Raw genomic sequence first — 23,886 nt, forward strand, 5'->3', positions numbered from 1 at the left:
AATTTAAACTGTAGATTGTTATCTTAATAGTTAGAAAAGTCGTAAATTTTAAAGAAAAACACACGCTGACACAGACCCACATCCAGATCATTCCCCGATATTCACACAGAGAAAAAAAAGCTCACGATTACCTAGATTGCCTGCTTTTTCCGTGAAGGTTATTTAAAAATGAGTAAACTATTCTTTTCTGGAACCTATGGAAATATATCTAACGGTTTTACTAAGCATTATCAGATGAGTAGAACACTCAATATTTGTATATTAGCTAACCAAAATACCAAAATAGTTTTGCAATGTGTTTGGCTTCATTGTTTTGTTATTTATTTGAACATAATCAAAAGTATAATCCTCAACAAGAAAGTACTCTAAATAATTCAACATTATTTCCAACAGAAATGGTGAAGACTGGTATGCTATGCGTAGTGCTGTGCAGAAGATGATGCTAAAACCGCAAGAAGTTCATCACTACTTACCACAAGTGGATGATATTACAAATCAGTTTATAGAATGGATCGAGAAATCCCGACATAATGAAGAAATTCCCGATTTCCATAGCAGAGCTTCGAAATGGTTTCTTGAATGTAAGTAATTGATAATTTTACTTCTTAGTACTTGGAGAAATAGTAAACTTCAATTGTGTTGAGCATCTATTCTTCGTTTTCGCAATTAGTAAAACATAAGTTTAATTTTGTCTAAATTTTTTGAGACAGATTTAAACAATAGTTATCGTGTATACCGGCAGATGTTCTACTTCTCAGCACTTCAGTACTACAAGCTGAAATGGCTATTCTTCGCATAGGGAGAATAGGTTTGTGGGAAATATTTGAATCTCCTTCCGCAAATACAGAAGGTACTCTACTTTTGACATAAATATTGAAACACCCTACCCCTACAAAATACATCTTTAATCAAGTTGATATGGTTAAAAAGCCCATCTTCAAGTGGGTACTAACTATATTCCAAAGTCATTTCAAACTGGAAAGATGATTTCCGGATCACGAAATCAATGAATTCAACACAAATTTAAATCATTTTTGATATTTTATTTTTCTCCTTTCCCTTTCCCCAACTTCTGCCGATGGGGGAGAACTTGAACTTAAACGTCTCACAGTGGTTTGAAAACGGAATTTAGGCGAACAAAACGGAATTTTCTGACTTTTTTCTGACTAAATTCCATTTTCAGACCATTGTGCGCCATTAAGAGCGTCATTATTCACTTCAGTGACCCAGAAAACTATGAATTACACACTAATATCAGTCTTTTTTACTTTATTTTTGCATGTCAATTTTTCCACTTTCCACCCTTATGGGTGTCTTTTTTCCAGTGTACTTTTTCAAGATTGAAAGTCACATGTCTACCAAGTTTGGTTAAAATTGCTTTAGACGTTCCGGAGTTACGCTGGTCAATGCATTGATACATATGCATCCATATTTATAGATACAGTATGCTAGTAACGACTTCGGCACTATCCTTGTAAATTTTCAATTCTGCTGACATGCTCATTGATGCCTAAACTTGGGATTAAATGTCATCACGATTGTAACCTAATAGCTTGACGAACTCAAGTTACGGATTTGACACTAATCTCAGTCGTTTGAGACATTCTGCTTTTTATTCCTTCTCACCACCTTGCCAATAGGAACTGACCTCGGACTTTAACGCTATTGGAATTATTAGCGGACCTTAACGCTAATTATTAATCTCAGCGATATCGAGAATTATTTATTCTACGCTAATATTGGTCGGTTTCGATTCTTTTTACGTGTCAATCCCTTCCCACCATCACAGGGGTGCTAATGGGCGTCAAACTTAGACTTAATGTAATAGAGAGTGTCAATCAACTTAAGGACAACGAAACTATGGATTCGATACTAATATCGTTTTTTTTTTATTTTTTCCATGTCGCCCCCCCCCCTCGGAGGTACTATTGGGGCTGCGCTTGGACTTAAACGACATCGGGAGTGTCACTATTTATCTTAGCGACCCCGAAAGCTATGGATTCAACACTAATATTGGTCGTTTGTGATCAGTTTCATATGTCTCCTCCCTCCCCTCCATCTAGATGTGTTATGGGTGACACTACTCTTTTCCGAACTGTAAGTAAGTTGTGTACTAAGTTTGGTTAAAATGCTGCAGATGTTCCAGAGTTATGCTGCAACATACATACCCATACACATACACACATACACACACACACACAAATATATATCGAACTCAGGACTACATGCACCAAGGGGACGCCCACTAGCTGCTAGAGCAGCAGGGAGGGCTTGGAGTTGGCTGGTGTTCAGACCTTCATACAGGATCAATGCTAACACTATATACACTATCTCGCCTCCAAAACAATTGGATTACAAGATTACACGACCAGCCAGGGCTACTATTTGAATACTGGTTGCCCTGGGCAAGAAAAGTGAGGCCAAAACTAAATTAACAAATAAAACTGTGGGATTGAATATGATTCCCAGATTATCTTTTCATTATCTAACTGGAATTAGTAAAGTGTAAAAATATATTTCGTGATTTACTAATTTCAATGAAATCTTACGAACAATGATTATTTGTTGTAATACTCAAATTATTAATTACAATTAATTCTAGTAACTTTCGGGTGCTAAAGGTTTACTACCACAGAAGTGTACTGTCGATAAGCATTTTCAACGAATTTAAAAAAATTCGTTGCTGAATTCTATGTTTGTGTGTGCCTGTTATTTGCGTCCTTTTTTTTCAATTTTGAGACCTTCATTTTATAGAACATCAAAAACTATCTGAGAAAAGTGATGGAAATTTTCTCGTCACTCTTACCGTTCCCGAGATATTGGCCAAAAAAAGTTCCGATTTCGGGAGATTTAAGGATCCATATCTCGGGAACCGTAAGTCATATTGGTGTTGTTCAATACCTAAGAAGATGGTGAACATTTTGGTACCAAATAGTAACAGGTTATATCCGCATTTTCAGTGTATATACGGTGATAAAAATGACAGCTCAATATAGCTAATTCAATAGATCCCCTAATACGCAGGTTCCAAATATGTAAGTGTATTATATATATTGAATTTAATCCAATGAATTTAATATATAATTTCATACAAAATTTCGGAAAAAAATAATTCTTTTTAGGTTCTTTCTGGCAATGCTCTTCGAGCATTTTCAACTGGTTTTTAATGAAATATATGCCAGCACATATGCTAAAAGCATTCAAAGCACCTCAAAATCAAGGTTACAGTGAAGAGCGATAACCGATAACCGTCTTTAAAAAGAAAGAAAGAATTTTACTTTCAACTCAAGAACGTTGTGGTGCTTAGTTCATTGTTTTGGTAGCCAAATAACTGATTTAATTACCATATTTACTCGCTGTACGATCGTGGAGTTGGAGCTCACATTGGAATTTTTGCTTAGAACCAGGCGAATTAAAAGCAAAGGTATTAACCGCTTATCTACTCAAGAAACATTTGTACATTTATTTGTTTTTATTGTATATTTACTTATTCAGAAGCAAGGTAAAAATGAACTAATAAAGCTAATATCTATATACAAGGATTATCATTTGTCGCATATCATTTACTTTGAATCGTATATTTGACATGAACAGTGATTAACGTAGCAGACTTAGAATCACTACTTCAACAATTGTATTGTAAATAACAAGCACTTTAAAATGTATGTAAAAAGAGGATTACATAATCATAGCGATATAAATAAAATTCTTTTGCTGCATTTAATGATCACGTTAAAATTAATGGCTGCCATAAAGATTTTCTTATCAGCAATATAGTTGACAATATGTATGTACGCTGTATGTTGATGTTAAAACATTAATTGACTTCATTTTATGATCACAGTAAAATCAAATGATTTTTTTGTATTATTAAATATGATGTGTAGATATGTTTGAATGTGGCTTCCTAATAAATGACACTCTAGCTAGAAACAATGATATTTTTTTACAATATTCAGGAATTATCTTCGTATAATAGCAACATCAAAGTAAAACTTGCAGCTTTGAATATAGGTTTCTGAAAATATATTTCATGTATTGTTTGTATTTAGAAAATACGTATTTTTTTCTAAAACTAACAATTAAAATTTGAGTTTTCTTCAATAGATAAAAAATATGTGAAGAATGATATTATTATTATTATTATTATTATTATTATTATTATTATTATTATTATTATTATTATTATTATTATTATTATTATTATTATTATTATTATTATTAAGTACTCTACCTTTTGAGAGGTCCCACGTTTCTCGATCTTCAGCTTCCTCTTTTAATTCCAAATATTTTCTACCATTTTTTAAAAATCATAGATGAGTTGTTTTCTTCTTCTTCTTCTTCTTCTTCTTCTTCTTCCTATGTCTCGCTTTACTTCCATCTTTCATTTTATGGCGGTAGGAGGAAAATAATTTCTTTGCAAGATGGTCCAATTTAATTGGCCTTCCTATGAAGGATGCTGGCTAAGAGTGTCCCCTTTTCTCCTACCCGGTTTAAAACATTTTCGTTTTTATCTTCTCTTTCTTTCTCCAACATCATATTTCGAAGCTCTCTAAATATTTCTTCTCTAACTTCCATAATGTTCAAGTCTCTGAATAACACAAGTCAATACTCCTATAAAGAACTTGACCAGTTTCTTCCTCAGTTTAATATTAAGCTTTCTAGTTAAGAATAATCTCTTCTTGTTGAACGCTTCTTTATCTACGGCAATACTTGACCATATCTTTTTGGTGCAGTAAGCGTCTATTGTCAAAATACTTTCCATATGTTTGAAATGCTCTATCTCTTCAAGTTTTTTTTTTTGTTTTATTCTGAAAATAAGGGCGTGTTTCCACGGGATATTCTTATGATTTTTGATTTTTCTACATTGATTTCCATTCCATATTGTTTCCCAGTGTCAACTGTTTTGTCCATCTTCTCCTGTAATCCATCTTTGATTCTAACTATGATAACCATATCATTTGAATACCTGACCTTGTTAATGACCTTCCCTCTAATCTTGAAGTATTCCTTCATTAAACATTCACTGTAAATGTTGAATAATTTGGGTGATATACTGCATCTTTGTCAGACTTCTCTTCCAATTTCCACACTATTGGTTCTCCTTGATTCAAGTGGAACTTTGCTTGTCCTATGTACAGGTTGCGAATAAATCGTTGGTCTCTCCAGTCGACACTGATTTCTTTAAGTATTTCAGAAGTTTGGTTCAATTGACCCGGTCGAAAGCATTTTTGCCAGTCGACGAAGCACAAACACAACTCTTCCTTTATGTCAAGAACTCGTTCTGATATAATTCTCATCAACACAATAGCATATCTAGTGCCTCTCTGAATACAAACTGATCTTCCTTCAACATTTCTTCTGTCCTACTTTCCAGTTTCCTGTTCAGTGTAGGAAATAAGAGTAGTGGTTCTGTGGTCACTGCACTTCTTTGCTTGCTTTTTTCTTGGGTAATGCAACCATTGTAACATCAAGGAAATCCTTTAATCGTTCTCCACTCAGGTAGACCTTCTTAATATTAGACAAAAGTCAAAGTATTAGTATTAACTAGAAGTCAACTATCTCTAATAAGCTATTTAACTTTTTCCTGAAAATAAGGAATAGATAAATTATGTTAGATTATTAATACAACGTTTTTTTTACATTTTAGATTCACTATTAAGTGATAATGATTTGGTTTAAGTTGGGTCGACTCGTTACATTAATAATTCGTGATACAAGTGAATGGAAATTTCTTAGGACGGAAGGGATCAGTGAAATAACATTTTAAGAATAAACATGAAAAGATATTAGAAAAATTTAGTTTAGTGCTCAGATACATTTTTATATATAGTTAACACATCGTTCAATAAGAAACGGGACTAACCCACAGATGGCATTAGCATTATCAACTCGACTTTGTTTGTTTGAAAGAACTAACCTTCAAATGACACTTGTCTGATTTTCACGTCAATCGGACCATAAACAGCAAAGTTACTGTGGTGAAAGTGACGCTACTTGTGCATTTGTGGAAAAAATGGACAAAAACGAATTTCGTGTGTTGATAAGACATTGCTATTTAATGGAAAAAATACCGCGTAAGCTCAGCAATGGATTGAGAAATGTTATCCAGATTCTGCTCCAGCGAAAACAACTATTTGCCGGTGGTATGCTGATTTTAAGCGCGGTCGCACGGAAACAAATAATGCGGAACGCTCGGGTAGACCAAATAAAGCAGTCATTCCGGAAAATGTGAAACAAATTTTGAAAATCGTCATGGATGACCGCAAAGTGAAAGTTCGTGAGATTGCTGAGATGGTAAACATATCAACTGGAAGTGCGTGTACGATTTTACACGAGAAGTTGGACATGAAAAAAGTCTTTTCCAAATGAGTGCCTCGTTTGCTCACAATGGAACAAAAGCAACAACGAGTCGACGATTCAAAGAGCTGTTTGTCACTGTTTACTCGCAATAAACAGGATTTCTCGCGTCGGTATCTAACAATAGATGGATCCACCATTTCACTCCGGAGTCGAAGCGCAGTCAGCTGAGTGGCGTGTAGCCTGAGAAAGCCGTCCGAAGCGTTCAAAAACGCAACAATCAGCTGGCAAAGTCATGGCGTTAGTTTTTTCTGATGCGCAAGGTATAATTTACGTCGACCACCTAAAAAGGAAAAATCTATCAATAGCGACTATTACATTGAGTTATTGGTGCTTTCGAAGGAAAAAATCGCAAAGAAATGACCGCACATGAAGAAGAAAACAATCATATTTGATCAAGACAATGCACCGTGCCACAAGTCAATGAAAACAATGGCCAAATTGAACGAGTTGGGCTTCAATCTGCTTCCCCACCCACCATACTCTCCAGATCTAGCCCCAAGCGACTACTGACTGTTTGCTGATTTCAAATAGATCCTCCAGGGTAAAAGATTTGGCTCGAATGAGGAAGTTATTGCTGCAACTGAAGCTTATTTTGAGGCCAAGCACAAATCGTTTTACAAACATGGTATCGAAAAGTTAGAAAAGAGTTGGAATGATTGTATTGCTCTTGACTGTGATTATGTTGATGAATAAAAATGAATTTTGCAAAACAAATGTTGCTTTTATAGTTAGTACCGGGACTTGTTGAACGATGTGTTATATAATAATTAGTTAGAGAAAAAAAATAACAACATGAATAAGATTTGAAATCTGATTCTTTTAAAATGAACCTACGTCACTGAATTCATAAAGCACTTTCTTTTCTTTCAGCTGCAGGAGAGATTTTATTTGAAACCAGATTAGGTTGTATGAGTGGAGGAGAAAGCGAGGAAAGGGCTCAGAAATGGATAAATTCTAACAGAGACATATTTTATTACAACGCAATTCTCAAAGTTGCAACACCCTTATACAAATATTTCCCAACCAGAACATACAAGAAGTTGGAACAAGCAGAAGATTATTTCCACGAGTAAGTTCTTTATAAAATACAAATAAACAACAATTCATGCATTGCAAGAGCTAAAGATATGAACAATACTTGTCAATTTTCATATTGTATGCTAAAAAGCTGGTGAAAAATACGGTAGAATTAAGATGAAGGTCACTTCTTGAATAAAATGAAAATGTCAGTTATTTACAATCAATGAACGATAGATCAGCATCAGAGAGTAAGTAGAAGTTAACTAAAACGTAACAGTTCTGAATTACTGGTATTCTACCTAAATAGATGTACACAAGGCGACTGAAAATAGGAAGACAAATCTTATCTTTTTTCCAAATTGAAATTGCTGGATCTTCATTGTTTTTCTATCACCCTTTTCATGTGTTTGCGCCATTATGTTAAAATATTGCTTAGAAAGAACTGAGGTAAAGGAAACAAATTCGAAAAAAAGCTTAAAATAATCATTTTCGGATATATTTTAGCCCCGACCAATAAGTTTGTGGGGGGACAACATCGCGTTTGTGGGTTATCTCAGGGTACTCCTATTTCATCTCACATTCTCATTCTACCAATTTCCCCATCATCATTCTCTTGCCCTAATCATCCGTCTCCCTTAGCATAACGTGGGACGTTAAACTGAAATATTTAATTTCATTTCATTTATATACGAAGTAATAAGTTAAATTAACTTCGGTAATTATTCGAGGATTCATCGTTTGAAACTGAAATGTAGGAACTCAGCATTTTTCTCTCGATAATGATATTAAAAGCAAACATGTAATTTGACGTAATATACATATAATATAATAATATTCCATTTGCACATTTTACGGTATTATTGTGAATTATTTCTCGTTGCAAAATGTTTAAAGATAGTTTCTATCTTTCCAGAGTTGCTGCAGGTCACATAAAGGACACTATCTTGAAAAGAAACAATTTGTTGAAGTCTAATCAGCTAGATGGACAATACAGTTTTATATCATACCTTCTGTCTTGTGAAAATTTAACAGAAAAAGACATCAAATTTTTTGCTCACTCATTGATATCTGAAGGACTCTCGACGGTAAGCATTTTTATTTAAGTAATCTTTGTTTCATACAAAATAAAAAGACAGGATTGCAGAATCAGGAAATTAATTATAATCTACCTAGTTGAAATCTGCCACTTCAATGTCTAAGGAGACAATTGACCGTTATATATTATTTTAAAAATTATAATTGTATTTTGTGTAAATGCAGAGAAAACTAAATACATGGAAGTGCGTCGGGACCGTAATACGGCAAATTGTGGAGGCGTTAAAATATTAAATAATACTTTTGATAAAGTGGATACTTTCAAATATTTAGGATCAATATTAACAGACGAAAATCATATTCACGAAGAAACTAAATGTCGACTAAAAGCAGGGAATTCGTGTTACTGTTCGGTTCAAAATCTCTTGTCGTCGCGAATTCTGTCGAGGAATTTGAAGCTTAAAATATATAAAACGATAATCATGCCTGTTGTTCTGTATGGTGGCGAAACATGGTCGCTTACTCTGAGGGAAGAACATAGACTGAAAGTATTTGAAAACAGGATCCTGAGAAGAATATTCGGACCCAAGAGGAACGAGAATGGGGAATGGCGGAAGCTTCATAACGAGGAACTACATAGTTTATACGGTTTACCCAACATTGTTAGGGTCGTCAAGTCTAGGAGGCTTAGGTGGGCAGGTCATGTAGCTAGAATGGAAGAAAGTAGAAACGCTTTCAAAGTCTTGACTGGTAGACCCATAGGAAAACGACCGTTAGGAAGACCTAGGCGCAGATGGGAGGATAACATTAAGATGGATCTCGCAGAGATAGGAATACAAAGTAAAAACTGGATCCAGTTAGCTAAGGATAGAAGTCAGTGGAGAGCTTTTGTGAATGCGGCACTGAACCTCCGGGTTCCATAGGCCATAGAGTTAGTTAGTTAGTTAATTGTATTTTGTAGTAAAGTAATATAATACTTCAGTATTACGTTTGTTTTTTAAAAACTAGATTCTATTCAATAGGACAGGCGAATGAAGAAATTTTCAGGATAATCTGTTGTAAAATAATTATACCTTACTATTGTTATTTATTCCTGCACTGATAACGGATGTTTCGTGCTTTCTATGAAGTTTCTGTGATTTTCTGCAGAAAGCAATAGCATACATAATGCTATAGGCTACTAAACAATGCCCTTTCAGCCCTTGTTTAGTAGCCAAATTGATGACTATATGTCATCATATTAGATATAATGAGTGACAAGAACAAAACATTGCATTCCTATATAAAGAATTGAAATTATCATACAAAAATACATTACCACTGAAATAGCCCCTTATACGTTGGGTTAACTTATTTAAATAACAATAAATTTAAAAAAAATAACGTAAGTTTTCACGTGTACATTGCATATACGTAGCATAAAGCAGAATAGTTAAATATTTTATGTGATATAAAGTAATTTACTGACACGTTTCGTTAGTTGTATCATTAAAATAATTTCTTTGACATTTCACTGCTTAATATTGATACATGCTCAAAATACAAAAATAACGAATTCCTATAAACAAGTAACCGATTTCTGTCATCTAACTTGTAACGTCTAACTTACCATTAATTAGCACTTTTTAGAATTAAAATCAATGGAAAACTGTTTCATAGCGTTACCAGAGTAAGTCATAAAATATTGTAATAGTTACGAGCACACGGAGAGATAAATTACATTTGGGAAGTTGGAAGTAAAGAAATTTGATATTAACGTGATGAAATAATTACTACATGAAATTGTAATTTTGTAGGTACCGTCTGTTCTCTACAACAGCATTTATTGTTTGGCCAAGAATCCACGAGTCCAAGAAAAACTGTATAGAGAAGTGAAACGAGCAGCAGATAAAAACGCTCCAGTGACTGTAGATGTTTTAAATAAGCTACCATATCTGAAAGCAGCTGTCAAGGAAACATTTAGGTAAGAATAAAAAAAAAAAAAAAAAAAAAAAAAAACAGTACTCCATTTTCTTTATGTTTTTAAAGTATCTTAGCACGTATTACAGCAAGTAACTTTCTCTTCGATGAAATATTTATTTGGTCAATTTTATAATACATTCCTGTCCGTGTATTTGAGAAGATTTTTAGTTTTTTTTGTTTTATTATTGTACTTAATAAGTACTAGAGATAAAACCCGAAAGACTGAATATGAGTCCTTGCTATTGAAGAGTTCTGCATTCCTTTCTACCTACACAAGGCGAAGGTAAAAGGAAGAATATATAAGTTGTCTTGTTCAAACTTGTACTAAAAACGGTTTGATTGGGTCGTTTAGGTGCCAAGTGGCCCAAGTTTACAATTGAAATTTTCCAGAAATGAAATTTGAAGATCAATATATCATTAACAAACCATATTTCTGTTATGTTTGCAACCAAAACCATAAGTACGCCATTTGTTGTTTAATAATTCAATAAACCAATGAATTATATGAGTTATACATTCCAACAAAACATTGTTGTATATAGGGGTTGTATATCTCTCAGGCGTTTGTTTGATGTGCAAATGATAATGAAACACGAAGGATAACCATTTCTCCAAGCTAAGGTGAATCTTTATTGTTTGGAGTGTTTTGTCCAATGAACACCATATATCACTGACATTATAATTAATTGTGTATGTAATGTATTTACTTATTACATACTGCATGCAAGAAGAAAGAAAACACAGATCATACATGAATCAGGAAATGGTACCAAATCTGAAACATTTGAGGGAAATAAACTTGTAAATCTTTTTCTGCATTCATTGACATTCTGCAGTCCCGTCATTCGAGTATATCTCTTTTTTTCTTCACAAGAGATTTTTCTTGCCCCACTGACCTACGGATTTATACTGAAATTCAAGCATATTAAAAGTTTTCATGGCAGTGGATTCGAATACGAGTTTTTCCAACAGAAGTCCATTGCAGTAACTACCTATTTATCAAAATCAAACAACTGATGCTTTACAAAATCTTTTAGTCACTAAAGACGCTTCACATACTATTCGGCGAGAATGCAAAAATAAATTATAATTACTATGCTAATTAGCGCAAACTAAAACGCAAATTTTGCATTGCGTGAACGAAATTCGCTAGGATATGACGTCCAACATCTTAACACCTAAACACAAGCCCTGAATTCTCGAATCCGGAAGCAGGCTAATTTCTCGGAAACGGACCAAGATATTGAAAAACTAATCGAAAAAATCTTCCCTTTACAATACCCCTTGCCAATTATCATTACGACACATACATATACTAAATTTAATATACCTACGACAATTCTAAGTCCAACCGAAAGTACGCTCATATTTCGCAAACAGTGCGAGATATTGGAAAAATAATAGAAAAATCTCCCCTCTATAATACCCCTTGCCGGTTGTTATCAAGCTACATACATATACCACATTTCATTCCCTACGACAATTCTAACTCTAAAACCGGAAGTAGGATCACGTCTCGCAAACATTGCGACATATCAAAAAATAATTGAAAAATCTCCTCTTTGTGTTCCCCATTTCCTCTTTTTCTTTTTATCAAGTTACATACATGTATCACATAACACCTACCTACAACAATTCTAACTCAAAACTGTAAAGCCTTCCCCGCTGGTCTATGGGCTATCGTGCACGACTTTGGTGTAAAAGATCCTGTTTTCGATTCCTAGAGGGAGCATATAGAAAGAATAGTTCAGATTTCACTTTAAATTGTAGGTCGACATCTCATATAGCATCTCTGCTGAAAACGGACGGTAAACGATAATCAATTAATCAATGAAAACCATGAGTAGGATCGAATCTTGCGAACGGTGCGAGATATTGAAAAGATAATTGAAAATATCTCTCCTTTATTACACCCCTTGCCGATTCTTATCAAGATACATACATAGGCCAAATTTCACGTCCCTACGACAATAATTGTGATTCCAAAACCGGAGGTAGAATCATATCTCGCAAACTGTGTGACATATTCAGAAAACAATCGATGAAGTCTCCTCTTTATAATGTCTCTTTGTCGATTTTCATTACTATACATACATATACCAAATTTAACATACCTACGACAATTCTAACTCCAACCGGAAGTAGGCTTAAATCTTGCAAGCGATGAGAGATATTTAAAAAAATATCGAAAAATATCTTCTTTTTATGATATCCATTGTCAGTTTTTATTAAGACGTCTTTCACTTTTGTCTGTAAAGGGACATGTACAGATGTTTTGAGGAATGACAAGGAGATTCATGGTCATATGAGAATGATGTGCTGTGTAGAGGGCGCAGGTTGAGCTACTATGCTTTAACATTTTATAATAACTTCAGGGTTGTGTTAAAAATTTTTGGAGATCTTCCGATTGCCAGACCTTTCTGTGATATAACTGTGAAGTTAACATATATCTGAGTGAATCTATGTTTGCAAGAGTTTACTCCTTTGCTATTTCTTCGTGAGCGGTTATTTCCTGTTTGAAATAGAGTGATCAAACTGTTTGATCATTAATAGTTTCCGAAGAAATATTTTACCATTTCTCAGACGGTGAAGTACTCAGTTCCGTCAAGTGTCAATGGCATAACAGGAAATGGTGGTCCACAGCATCACAGACCCACCACCATGGTGGAAAGGAGGAGTCTGTGTGCAACATAAGGTGAAAGAGGAACCATCATACTATTGTATGCGTTTCGTGTCATCGGCAAGCCAATTTGTATAATCTCGGCACCAGTTTCCTTGCAATAAAGAGTTGTTGGCAGTGCAACCCGACCGATAATATTCAGATTATGACACTCGCATTTGAATATGATTGTCGCAAGTGGTTGTTTCAGGTTCTGACTGAGTCCTGCAGTCACTTTTGTCGCATTTACTCTACGGTCCTTGGCGATAACTCTCTTTAACCCTTTCGAGGCAGGCGTAGCATACAAACACATAAACCCCTAACGTGTCCCTAAAGCCGTCTCTAAAGAGTTAACGCTCAATAATCCATGTCACTGAAGCTTCTTTGCCGTACACTATTGCTCTTCGCCGATGTTGTTTTACAATGACTTTTGTAGGCCGTCATCATCTTGGATAGAGCTTCTCGCAAAACACCCAACACACTTGCTGACTTGCATCTCTTTCGTTAACAAATCGCGCACCCACAATTTGACAGCTTTAAAACACACAGAGATCTCTCATTTCGCATCACCACTAGGTGGTAAATTTTATTGTTTTTTGTGTAAAAAACTGTTAAACATTTAAATTTACATACCAATTCTTAACGCGGAGCATTTTACTGCAAGAAAGAAAAATAACCACTATATATTTATTTATGTTACTGTTTTGTACGAATATAAAACAATAATTTTTTGCATATCACAGACAAGTGTGATCATAAAATACAAAGTAGAGAAAAGTAACGCTAAATACAAGCATAAATCTGATAGAATACATATTATTAAGTATGTAAAGTATTGAGTTCTTTGCTCTATTAATCCATTCAGGTCCATAAGAATTGTAGGCAAGAAGAGAAATATTCTTTGAACTGTTTAGGGTAAAGCTGAAATTTAAATTTCAAAAATCGTTATCACAAGTAAATAAGTTCAACCAGGGGCGGCAGGAGGGGGCAGTTGCCACCCCCCTCCCAAGAGGTTGAAGAATGCATGTAATTTAGTCGATTGTCTACTAATACACTGTAATATACGATTACAAAACTTGAAAGTCTTATGTCGGTGGTGCTCTTGCCCTCAAGCGAAGTCTGAAATGACGCCTCTGACTTCAACGTTTACCTAGTCATGACCAATATGTTAGCACGGTGATTGTTTTTTCGCAAATAAGCACAAACAGTTCTACCTAAGATAACTTTCTAAAAGTTCTTTTTTATTTCTGTGGACAATGTATAAAGACAACCCTTCTTGTACGTAGGAATAACTATGATTTTCTTTTAAGTAGTTTATTATTATTATTATTATTATTATTATTATTATTATTATTATTATTATTATTATTATTATTATTATTATTATTATTATTCATTTAGAATAAATTTTATTTAAATTGGCCCAGTCTGAAGTTTTTGGAAAAGAAACAAATCGTCTGTTCTCATTTACAAACTCAACTCGCTTTAATAATTTGAATTATATATATATATGTTTCAGGATGTTCCCATTAGGAACGGAAGTATCAAGGATTTTGCAAAAGGATATGGTTCTAGGAGGATATTACATTCCTGCAGGGGTAAGTTAGGTCAATATTTTCAATTCTATTATTTCACTCATATTGATAGTACAGTAGATTGTGGAATAGTATCGTGTAAGATAAGCCAAGATGAACGCAGCTAGGACGTATATTGTTAGAAAAGTAATTTTATATTTGAAAAAGCATATTCACTTTCACATATAAAAATTTGGTAACATATGTAAGAATATTTATTGGAACTCACTGATCTAGAATAAAGTTAGTACACACAAATACTGCACTGAAAGATGATTTCAAAACGACGCCCTGAGGCCGCGGTGGCTCAGTGGTAGAGAGTTCACCTCTGGTGTATGGGGTCCCGGGTTCAAACCCTGCTCCACCAAGTGAATTTTGTGGTGGACAAACACCGTGTGCATGGGTTTCCTCGGGGTTCTTCCGCTTCCTCCCACTTTCTTCATTCCATCATTTCATTCATTTCTCATAATCACCGTCTCCTTTAGCCTAACCAGCATAACGTGGAACGTAAAACTCAAAAATTTCATTTCATTTTCAAAACGGCGCCCGTAGGAGGCCTGAATATGTTCTAGGGTGTTTTTGAAGCGTACGATACTAATTTTAATAGCTTGTGCAACCATCTCAACAGACAACTCAAGTTGTTGTCCAAGTTCTTCAGGGGCGTATCCGGTTGCACAGATACTGAATGTCTGTCTTGGGCATGGCATTTCACTCTCGCTGTAGGTTTTGGCATAGTAGAGGAATGAACGTTCAATGAACGGCCTCGAATGAAGATCAATGGCGAACAAGCTGTGTAGGTGATTGCCTGTAGATGAGAATGCCAAGTGTGAGTAATAATACACCAATTTTCTCGATAACCTGCAAGTACACGGACAAACACGTTGTCCGAAACAGAAGCAGCTATCATCTCATTGCCTTCAGTCTTTAATCCACTACCAAAGACGTTGTCAGGGATGAGCAAGTGTCCAGAGGTAATTATAGAAGATGAACGTCAAAACGTAACTCTGTCAGCAAAGCTGTTTAGTGTTGACACACTCACATAAATGCCACGGTAGCTCTAATTGCACTAGCTTTCACCTACTATCAGTTATGGCGGCCCAAAAGATTATGCTGTTCAAGCACTCTCCGGTGTGTCACGGGCACGTCTACTCTGCCAATCTTTTGCCTTGTGTCATGTATATCACACATGAACCAATGACAAATCATTACTCACGATCCCCCGATCTCTCAGAACCACACTCTACTGCAACGCTCGAAGCTATTAAACCAAACAATATCCCTTCCTTGGATTGCAGACACAGACTGTAAGCTGCACTCGACTACACTTCCCACGTTCCCCCAGCAACTTTAAGGATACTAACAACATGCACTTTACAGATACTAGCCAGATAGTAGGTAGATTAGCCTACCATCTACGCTAGCAGATGCACTGGGACCCCTAAACTAAGACTAGTTTGCCTTCTATATCCACATGCGAATTTCTGTCAAAACGAAATAAAATTAAATCTTCCAGTTTAACGTAACATGATTTGTTATGCCCTTTAGGCAAAGGGAGACAGTGATTAAGGCAAGTGAATGATGATGAAAAAATTGATGTAATTGGAATGTGGGAGCAAACGGTAGTACCCCAGAAACCCCACGGAAACAATGTTGTCCACCATAAACTTACTTGGCTGTGGTGGAAGCAGGGACCTCACGCGCTAGAGGTAAGCACCTTACCACTGAACCAACATGCCCCCACGAATTTCCGTCAAGCCTGACGATGAATATGGGAGTTCTTAAATGCGTTTCTAGTGGTGTATTTTGATTTCTAATTTTATACACATATGTACTTTTCTAAAATATTGTTGTAATTAAATTTTCGGAAATTAATAGATTTTCAGATTATTGACTGAATAACTGGCAGTGCACGTTATTTTATTGATCTAGTACCGTGTAGCCGACGACTTGATGGAATTTTTTGAAACTTGTGCAATTTCCTGTGTATCTAGGTTATGTGTTGTATTATAAAATACTATCTTTTCCTGTGTTAATTTGGTAGACGAAATTTTAGGTGAAACTACTTTAGAGAATTTAATACCACTACTTTAAATACAATTTGAATCTGACGACTGCAGAATCTGACGACTGTTTTATTCATTACTTTGGTGTAAAGATAAATTTCATTTTACAACCTTCAAAGTAAGTTTTCGCACTATTATAAAATGAAATGAAATCTTTAAGTTTTACGTCCCACGATTATGCCGGTTAGACTAAAGAAGACGGTGATGATGAGAGATGAGTGAAATGGTGGAATGAAGAAAGTGGGAGGAAACGGGAGGACCCCGAGAAAACCCACGAGCACGGTGCTTGTCCACTACAAGGTCCACACGGCGCGAGCTGGGATCGAACCAGGGACCCTAAGCACCGGAGGTGAACGCTCTACCAATGAGCCACCGCACCCCCTTCGCACTATTATATATATATTTTTGGTTTGGCAGAAAGTTAAGACAAGTTTAAAATATAGTGTAATTTGGATATATCATCCCTATTGACAATGATATTTTTCAAACAAATGCTAATAATACGAAATTAAATAGTTGCACAAGATGCCTAACATTATGTAAACTTCAATCTCTTGAAGGAAATGTTTTAAATTAGAGGAATAAATTAAATGGAATTTTCTGTGTATTTTGAAAATAACCTATTGGTGAACTAACACATCTTTTGTAATTATAAACTATTCGATATAGTTTGTGATTAAATATAATATTATTCAGTTATTTTATTTTTGAATTTATTATGTTTTAAATCTAATTCCAGACATGTGTTGACTTAAATCATTCAAGTCAGCTTAAGTCAGAAAAGTACTTCCCCGAGCCTCTTGAATATAAACCAGAACGATGGCTCCGCAACGACGATGCCACTGAAAATGCTTTCATTCTTACTCCGTTTGGACACGGAACAAGAATGTGTGTGGGTAAGTAGAATTTTGTTTTTGTGAATTTTACTTAAGAAGGTCACATCACCAAAAATAGAGTTTAATGTCCGCGCGACAACAGAACATGATATTTCTTTCACTTTTTTTAAAAATAAATATCAAGTATTATGCTGGAGTACAATGAAATCGAAATTTTAAAATTCAAATTGCCTATCCAAAAATGAATCAATAAGTACAACACGTTGATTATCTATTTCGTACATACTTCGTAATATTTGTTGACATGAAACACATATTGTATGTCTGAATGACTAATTACAAATCACATTAAAACCAAGGTTAAATAATATAAAACCTATTAGTAACTAACTGTATATATTATTGACAAATATCTTTAAATAGAGAAGTTTCGAGTTATTGACAAAAGTATTCAATTTTTATTAAATTTGTGTTAGTAATTGTGGGAAATATTACCAAGGACACGTTTCAGGCAAATACGCTTAGTAATTTATTTTAAAGAAAGAATATAAAAATCTAAAATACATATGAAATATATATGCGACTCACGCTCGGAAAGTGGTATCATTTCGATAATAAATAAATAAATTAGATAAGCAAAACCATTTTATTTAGAAAAATGAAATGAAATATTTGTTTTACGTCCCACGGTTATGCCGGTTAGGCTAAAGGAGACGGTGATAATGAATGAAATGGTGGAATGAAGAAAGTGGGAAGAAATAGGAGAACCTCGAGAAAACCCACGCACACGGTGTTTGTCCACCACAAAGATCACTTGGCGAGGGCCGGGATCGAACCCGGGACCCCACGCACCAGAGGTGAACGCTCTACCACTGAGCCACCGCGGCCCACTATTTTATTTAGAAATTAGATATCTTTAGCTATTATTCTTCAATATCACCCGTATTATTGATGCAATTATTTTACCAGCAGATACGTTTCTGCATAACCTCGTCGTACACTTCTGTAGCCAGTTCATTGAGAAATTTGCAGAGTGGTTGCATAACCTGTCCATTTTTATCATTAACAACCCGCTCACTTTGCAATGCGAATGCTGATAATCATATTAACCTCGACTTGCCGCGCAAACGTACAGAGTATTTAGTTCAGGTAGTGATGACAAATTGTATATGCTAGAGATAAACATTTTCTCACTACACCATGCACAAAAAATCTGATAAATTCCCTACTTGTTCCCTGACACTTATCTGGCTGTCATCGTCAAAGCAAGACTGCTAATATTACAAACAACTGTTTATAATGAAATACTACGCGTTTCTGTGGGGAATCAAAATTAAGCGGAAAATCAAGATTCTTGGCAGGTACGAATTGAGGTTTGTCATTGGTGTTCGAATTCTAAAACATTCGATCATATGACATTCATCGTAATTTCATGGAAGTTTAGGGCGATGACATGATGGACGAATTTGAAACATGACGAGGTGTGTGAAAATTAAGGATGGAGATGCCAACATCCTGATTGGGTGGCGAACGTTGCGCAATGCGAATAAAAACATATAACGCAATCGGCATAACACTGATGAAATCCGTGCAAAATTTTTACATATGTTGAAGCGCATAACGTATCATTATCTATCATCTCAACTACCAATAAGTCTATGCCAGACAGGTACAACCAATCTTACGTAAGAACTAAAACAACAGCATGGGAACTGCATTAATATTTTTGATATGATGCGCACAAATATTATGTCTTTATCACGTACCATGACATGCAGCAAAAAATAATATGCCTACATGGTGCCCGACAACAAACGGTAATCCATGGCGTGACATCTTTTAAGCTCTCCCACAAAACTGAAAAAAGCCAAGCGGTCTCACTCTGTCCACAAAACAATGACCACCGTGCTCTTGAATAGATATGGTCAACTACTCATTAAGTTCAGGTTCTCATGGTTAAACCTATAATGAAACAGTGATGAGGTAGAGGGAAGTCATTTAAAGTCACAGGACAGAGCCTCCCGTCTATCCATATGATTATCCTCTATATCAATGTCGGACTGGATATGGTCGCAACAAAACAACAACTACTTTTGAAAATTGGAAAGTATGCAAGCATCCGGGCTATAGCCTGAATGTTACTCTTAGTGCATACCATTTTTTAAAATATAAATTCAACAGAGATTTTAGAGAAAAGTGCTTTATTTGACAAGGAAAATCTTTAGCAAACGGTAACTGAGTTTCTCAATGGTCTGATGTCAGAAACGTATGACAATGGCATACAGTTAAAAAGCTTTTCTTCCATTTTGGAAAGTGCTTCAATGTTACGACTATTTGCGCAAAAATAACAGCATAAAGTATGTACTCTCCAAACAAAACTGTTATGTTTTCTTTCTTCTATCTTTTGCTTTTCTTTGCTGTTTGGAGATTAGAAATAAAAGTTGTAGAAGTATTTAGTAAAAATTGTACTCATTTTTATTAAATGAGTACATTTTTTTGCATGTGCCTCGTAGAATACAACACTACCAAGGAAGATAAACATTGTAAAAGTGTAATTTCTATTGCATAACTTAAAAGTCAAGTAGACATTTAACTAGTTCCAAACTCTTGATACATTCTCTTATTTTTCTTCCAACTGAAAATGAGTATTTCTTAAAAATTAATATAGAACAATTCATTTTATGCAAAAAGTAAAATAAAATAAACAAAAATCAATAATTTAATTTTTGATGACAAAACACTGTTACGAATAAATCCAGTGTAGAACCTACAGATTAACAAATCTGTGATTTTCATTAATCACGAAATATGAACTTAGTGAAATGCAATTTTTCTTTGGTCCAATTTGAACTTTTCAAATAATCAAATTTTCATTAAACGAGCACAATAGTGTAATATGATAAAAGTTTGTCAAAGGCAATATTTATCTATTTGGTATATTTAAGGTGGTTTGTAAAATATTCTTATTTTGAATTTTATAATAAATCGTTGTCCCTCACTAGTGCTGCAGGATCAAAATACGGAGCTTCCACCATGTTGAGCCTACAGCACCAATGAACGACAACGATTTATTATAAAATTCAAAATGAAAACATTTTACAAATCACTTTAAATATATCAAATAAATAAATACTGCCATTGACAGATTTTTATCATATTACATTTCCCTCTGGACAGATTTTGGCATTTCCTATTACACATATTAAAATCAACAGTTAAACGAGAGGGGACAACCAAAATGAGAAAATTTTACGAATCACCTCGTATACGTGACCCTTGACAAGCTCTTCATCATATAACAATATTGAATAGTTGGATGCATATATGTATATATTTATTGTATCAGGGCAAGTCGCGTAAAATGTTGTTCAAAACCCATCCTTCACTAGTTAATTACCAGTGGGAAAGGCGAAATGTTTCTCTTTTCGTTTCACAATTGAGGTTCAAATTTCCAAATTAACAATGTACACACTGACGCTTTAACGATACATTCATAAAATAACCTGTCTTTTCTTGTAACATTGTTACATAAATTACATTTTTATTTGCATAATACTTCAGGAAATATAAAGTTTAAGTAGCATGGATATTAAGATATTTTAAATGTATATTCCAGGTCGTCGTTTCGCACTACAGAATATATATGTTGGTCTCTTCAGGATAATGCAACATTTCCAAGTATCATGTGCAGAGAACGAGGAGTTAGGACAAAGCTTTAACACCTTGCTGTTTCCAGATAGATCAGTGAGAGTGCAATTTACTCAAAGACAAGAGTGAATGATTTTAGAGTTTTGTTAGGGTGTCTGTGCAATTCGACCATAAGGAGACGTTTGAATGACACACATGATTTAATATGCTGAAAATTATTTTCACGACAAATTGATGTTTTTTCACTGTCTTCCTAAGTGCTTCCGATTGATAACGTGGTTGATTCACTTAGAAGAATTCAAATCTTGTGTGAATGTTTTACAGCAAGAAACGAAGAAAAAATTAAACCAAACAACAGGATATTTGATTTGGTATTTGTTTAAACAGAGTCAGTCATTATTTACGGTTATTATATACTGATAAAACAACGCTCTTTTCTTATAAATGCCTTTTTCAATATTGTTTAACTCTAAATAGCAGCCATATTTATACACTCCAGAAAAAAGGTTTAAAATAATCACTGACATTGTTACGAATATCGATTCGTTTATAGGCTAGACAAATTACTCTGCATATATTTTTGCTTCGTGAACTTCATATTAATATACGAGTTAATTTTATATCAGTATTGAGTAATATTTATTTTCGTTTCTTCAAATTGACTCGTTTATTTATAGTTTGCTCGATTTTAAATGAGCAATGTTCATATGTGCTATTATATTGTCAGATTAACAGTTTCGAACCAGTCTTTCAAACCAGGGAATCAAGACTGACACACATTTTTAGAAATCAATACTCACTGGTTGGTTAAACTTAATACTCAGTGGCATTACAGAGAAAGGATTATGGGCTTGTAGTTTTGTGATACGTGATCAGCACGCCAGTTCCGATAATTATTATTGTTTGTTTTCAAGGCCAAATTTCACTTCGTTTTAATGGAACTAATTAGCTCCCCAATTGCCTTACGATGCTGATTTAATGCTGAAAATTTTCACTAAAATACCCAATACGACTCTTTACGTTTGTAAGAAAAGTAGATATATTTGTCATGATGTAGTGAGTTGTATCTTAATGGATGTGCAATTGTAAATGCTGAAGAAATAAGACACTGAATTGAGTTCAGTAGTAGGATTTATATATAGGTTTTACTTCTTTACAAGTATTTACGTAAGTTACTGTCTGTGGGATATCAAAGGATGAAATATGTTACGTGAATAGTCTGTTAAAGCAACAAAGTGTGTGCTTATTATGTATTTAAACATGTGATATAGTATTTTGAAATATATTTTGTTATATACGCAGGTTTAATAAACATATTTTGTATTTTGTGTATACATATAACGCCATGTTTTTTTGTAAATATTGAATATGAATGTGATTCCTCCATGTGCGAAAAGACCTGTATTCATTTGTATTTTTGATTTTATTAACTTTGTTATGTTTTTTGTATTATAACTTGAAATAAAATTTTCGTACAAGTATCAAATACTTGTTCAATTTATTTTTTTTAGTGTTAACAAGTGATTTATTAGACAACTGTAGGAATTAGACAACACTGTATTTTGCTGAGCCTTTATTTACCTAAGTAAAATATTTTATAAAGATTTTAAAGAAACACGATTTACTAAAGTGCACTAAAACTAACTTCTCTTCTAACTATACATTTAATTACACTAAATTCTTTTCAAGGAGCACCTCACCATTTAGCTTTTTATGACCAAAGGTAGTAAACATCTTTTTTTCACTTTTTACTAATATTGTGAATAGAAAACAACTAGTGGCATCTTATTTGGCTACAAGGACTACTGTATTTGCATAATCACAATTAATAAATTTAGTTTTGCTAATTCAGTCGGGATTGGTAAAATATTGTATTGACATCAAGAAAAGCATATGCGTAAGGTCTAAAGAAAATAAAGTCAGTAAAAATAAGTGAAAAGTTGCTTCGAAAAGTCAAATAAAATGAACGAAAAGATCCTTCTAGCTAGACTATAAAAACTTAAGTAGTCGCGTAAGAGGATGCATAGTCCTGGCGTAACAGTGTGACAATGTAAGGCGGATTTTCATGCAAGCGTCCGTTGCGTTCTTTGCGATGTGGCTGAATAGCCAATTCAGAAAGTTGTTTAAGTGCGGTTCTACGTGTAACACAACTTTCTGTTGGCTACACATAGAAATCCCAAGCAACGAACACAGCGGAAGCTTGCATGAAAATCCGTCCATAGGCTTATAGACATGTGAACTTGTCCAGTTCTTAATTTCAAGAATAACAACTGAAGATTGTTTTTGCAAAAGTTACTTTCTAAAAAACAATCAGGAGAGAGATTTTTTTTCAAGGATACGATAAAAGATTTGTTCAAGGACACGTATTTGTTCTCCACTCACTTAGTTTTTATCTATGGATTATTTTAGGGATTAATGTGATGCACATATATACCAAAATAATGCTTTCTATAAATATTAGCATTCTTATAGTTTTTCCAGAACTTGTTTATTATGTTGTGTGTAATAAAGGAAAACACATATAATAGTGCTGAGTCATATATAGGATCAGTTGTTTAAGCGCATTTTAATTAGTTTATAATGTTTAACGAAACATAATAAATTAATACATTTCTAGATCCTAGAACTTGTTGATTTAGGTGACAAAATTTTACAAGTTTTACAAGTAGAGTAGATGTCTGAGTGGAGGCTCCCAAAAGCGAGATTGAATTCACTGTAAAAGTTAT

The 23,886-nt window shown here is 34.2% G+C and overlaps 1 protein-coding gene across 1 annotated transcript in view; it reads left to right on the forward strand.

Annotated features, from left to right (window-relative positions):
* The window catches only part of LOC145688083 (putative cytochrome P450 CYP44), a 40,345-nt gene extending 17,699 nt beyond the window's left edge, over nucleotides 1–22,646 (forward strand). Inside the window, exons 4-10 of the mRNA XM_081761811.1 lie at nucleotides 394–581; nucleotides 7,234–7,432; nucleotides 8,297–8,468; nucleotides 10,215–10,381; nucleotides 14,559–14,637; nucleotides 17,416–17,572; nucleotides 21,129–22,646. Of these exons, the coding sequence (XP_081617937.1) occupies nucleotides 394–581; nucleotides 7,234–7,432; nucleotides 8,297–8,468; nucleotides 10,215–10,381; nucleotides 14,559–14,637; nucleotides 17,416–17,572; nucleotides 21,129–21,289 (1,123 nt within the window). The 3' untranslated portion in view covers nucleotides 21,290–22,646. The remainder of the gene's footprint in view (nucleotides 1–393; nucleotides 582–7,233; nucleotides 7,433–8,296; nucleotides 8,469–10,214; nucleotides 10,382–14,558; nucleotides 14,638–17,415; nucleotides 17,573–21,128) is intronic.
* The last annotated feature ends 1,240 nt before the right edge of the window (nucleotides 22,647–23,886 follow it).

This window comes from Thermobia domestica, chromosome 6, assembly GCF_964235325.1.
Source record: "Thermobia domestica chromosome 6, izTheDome1.hap1.1, whole genome shotgun sequence".
Lineage (NCBI taxonomy): Eukaryota > Metazoa > Arthropoda > Insecta > Zygentoma > Lepismatidae > Thermobia > Thermobia domestica.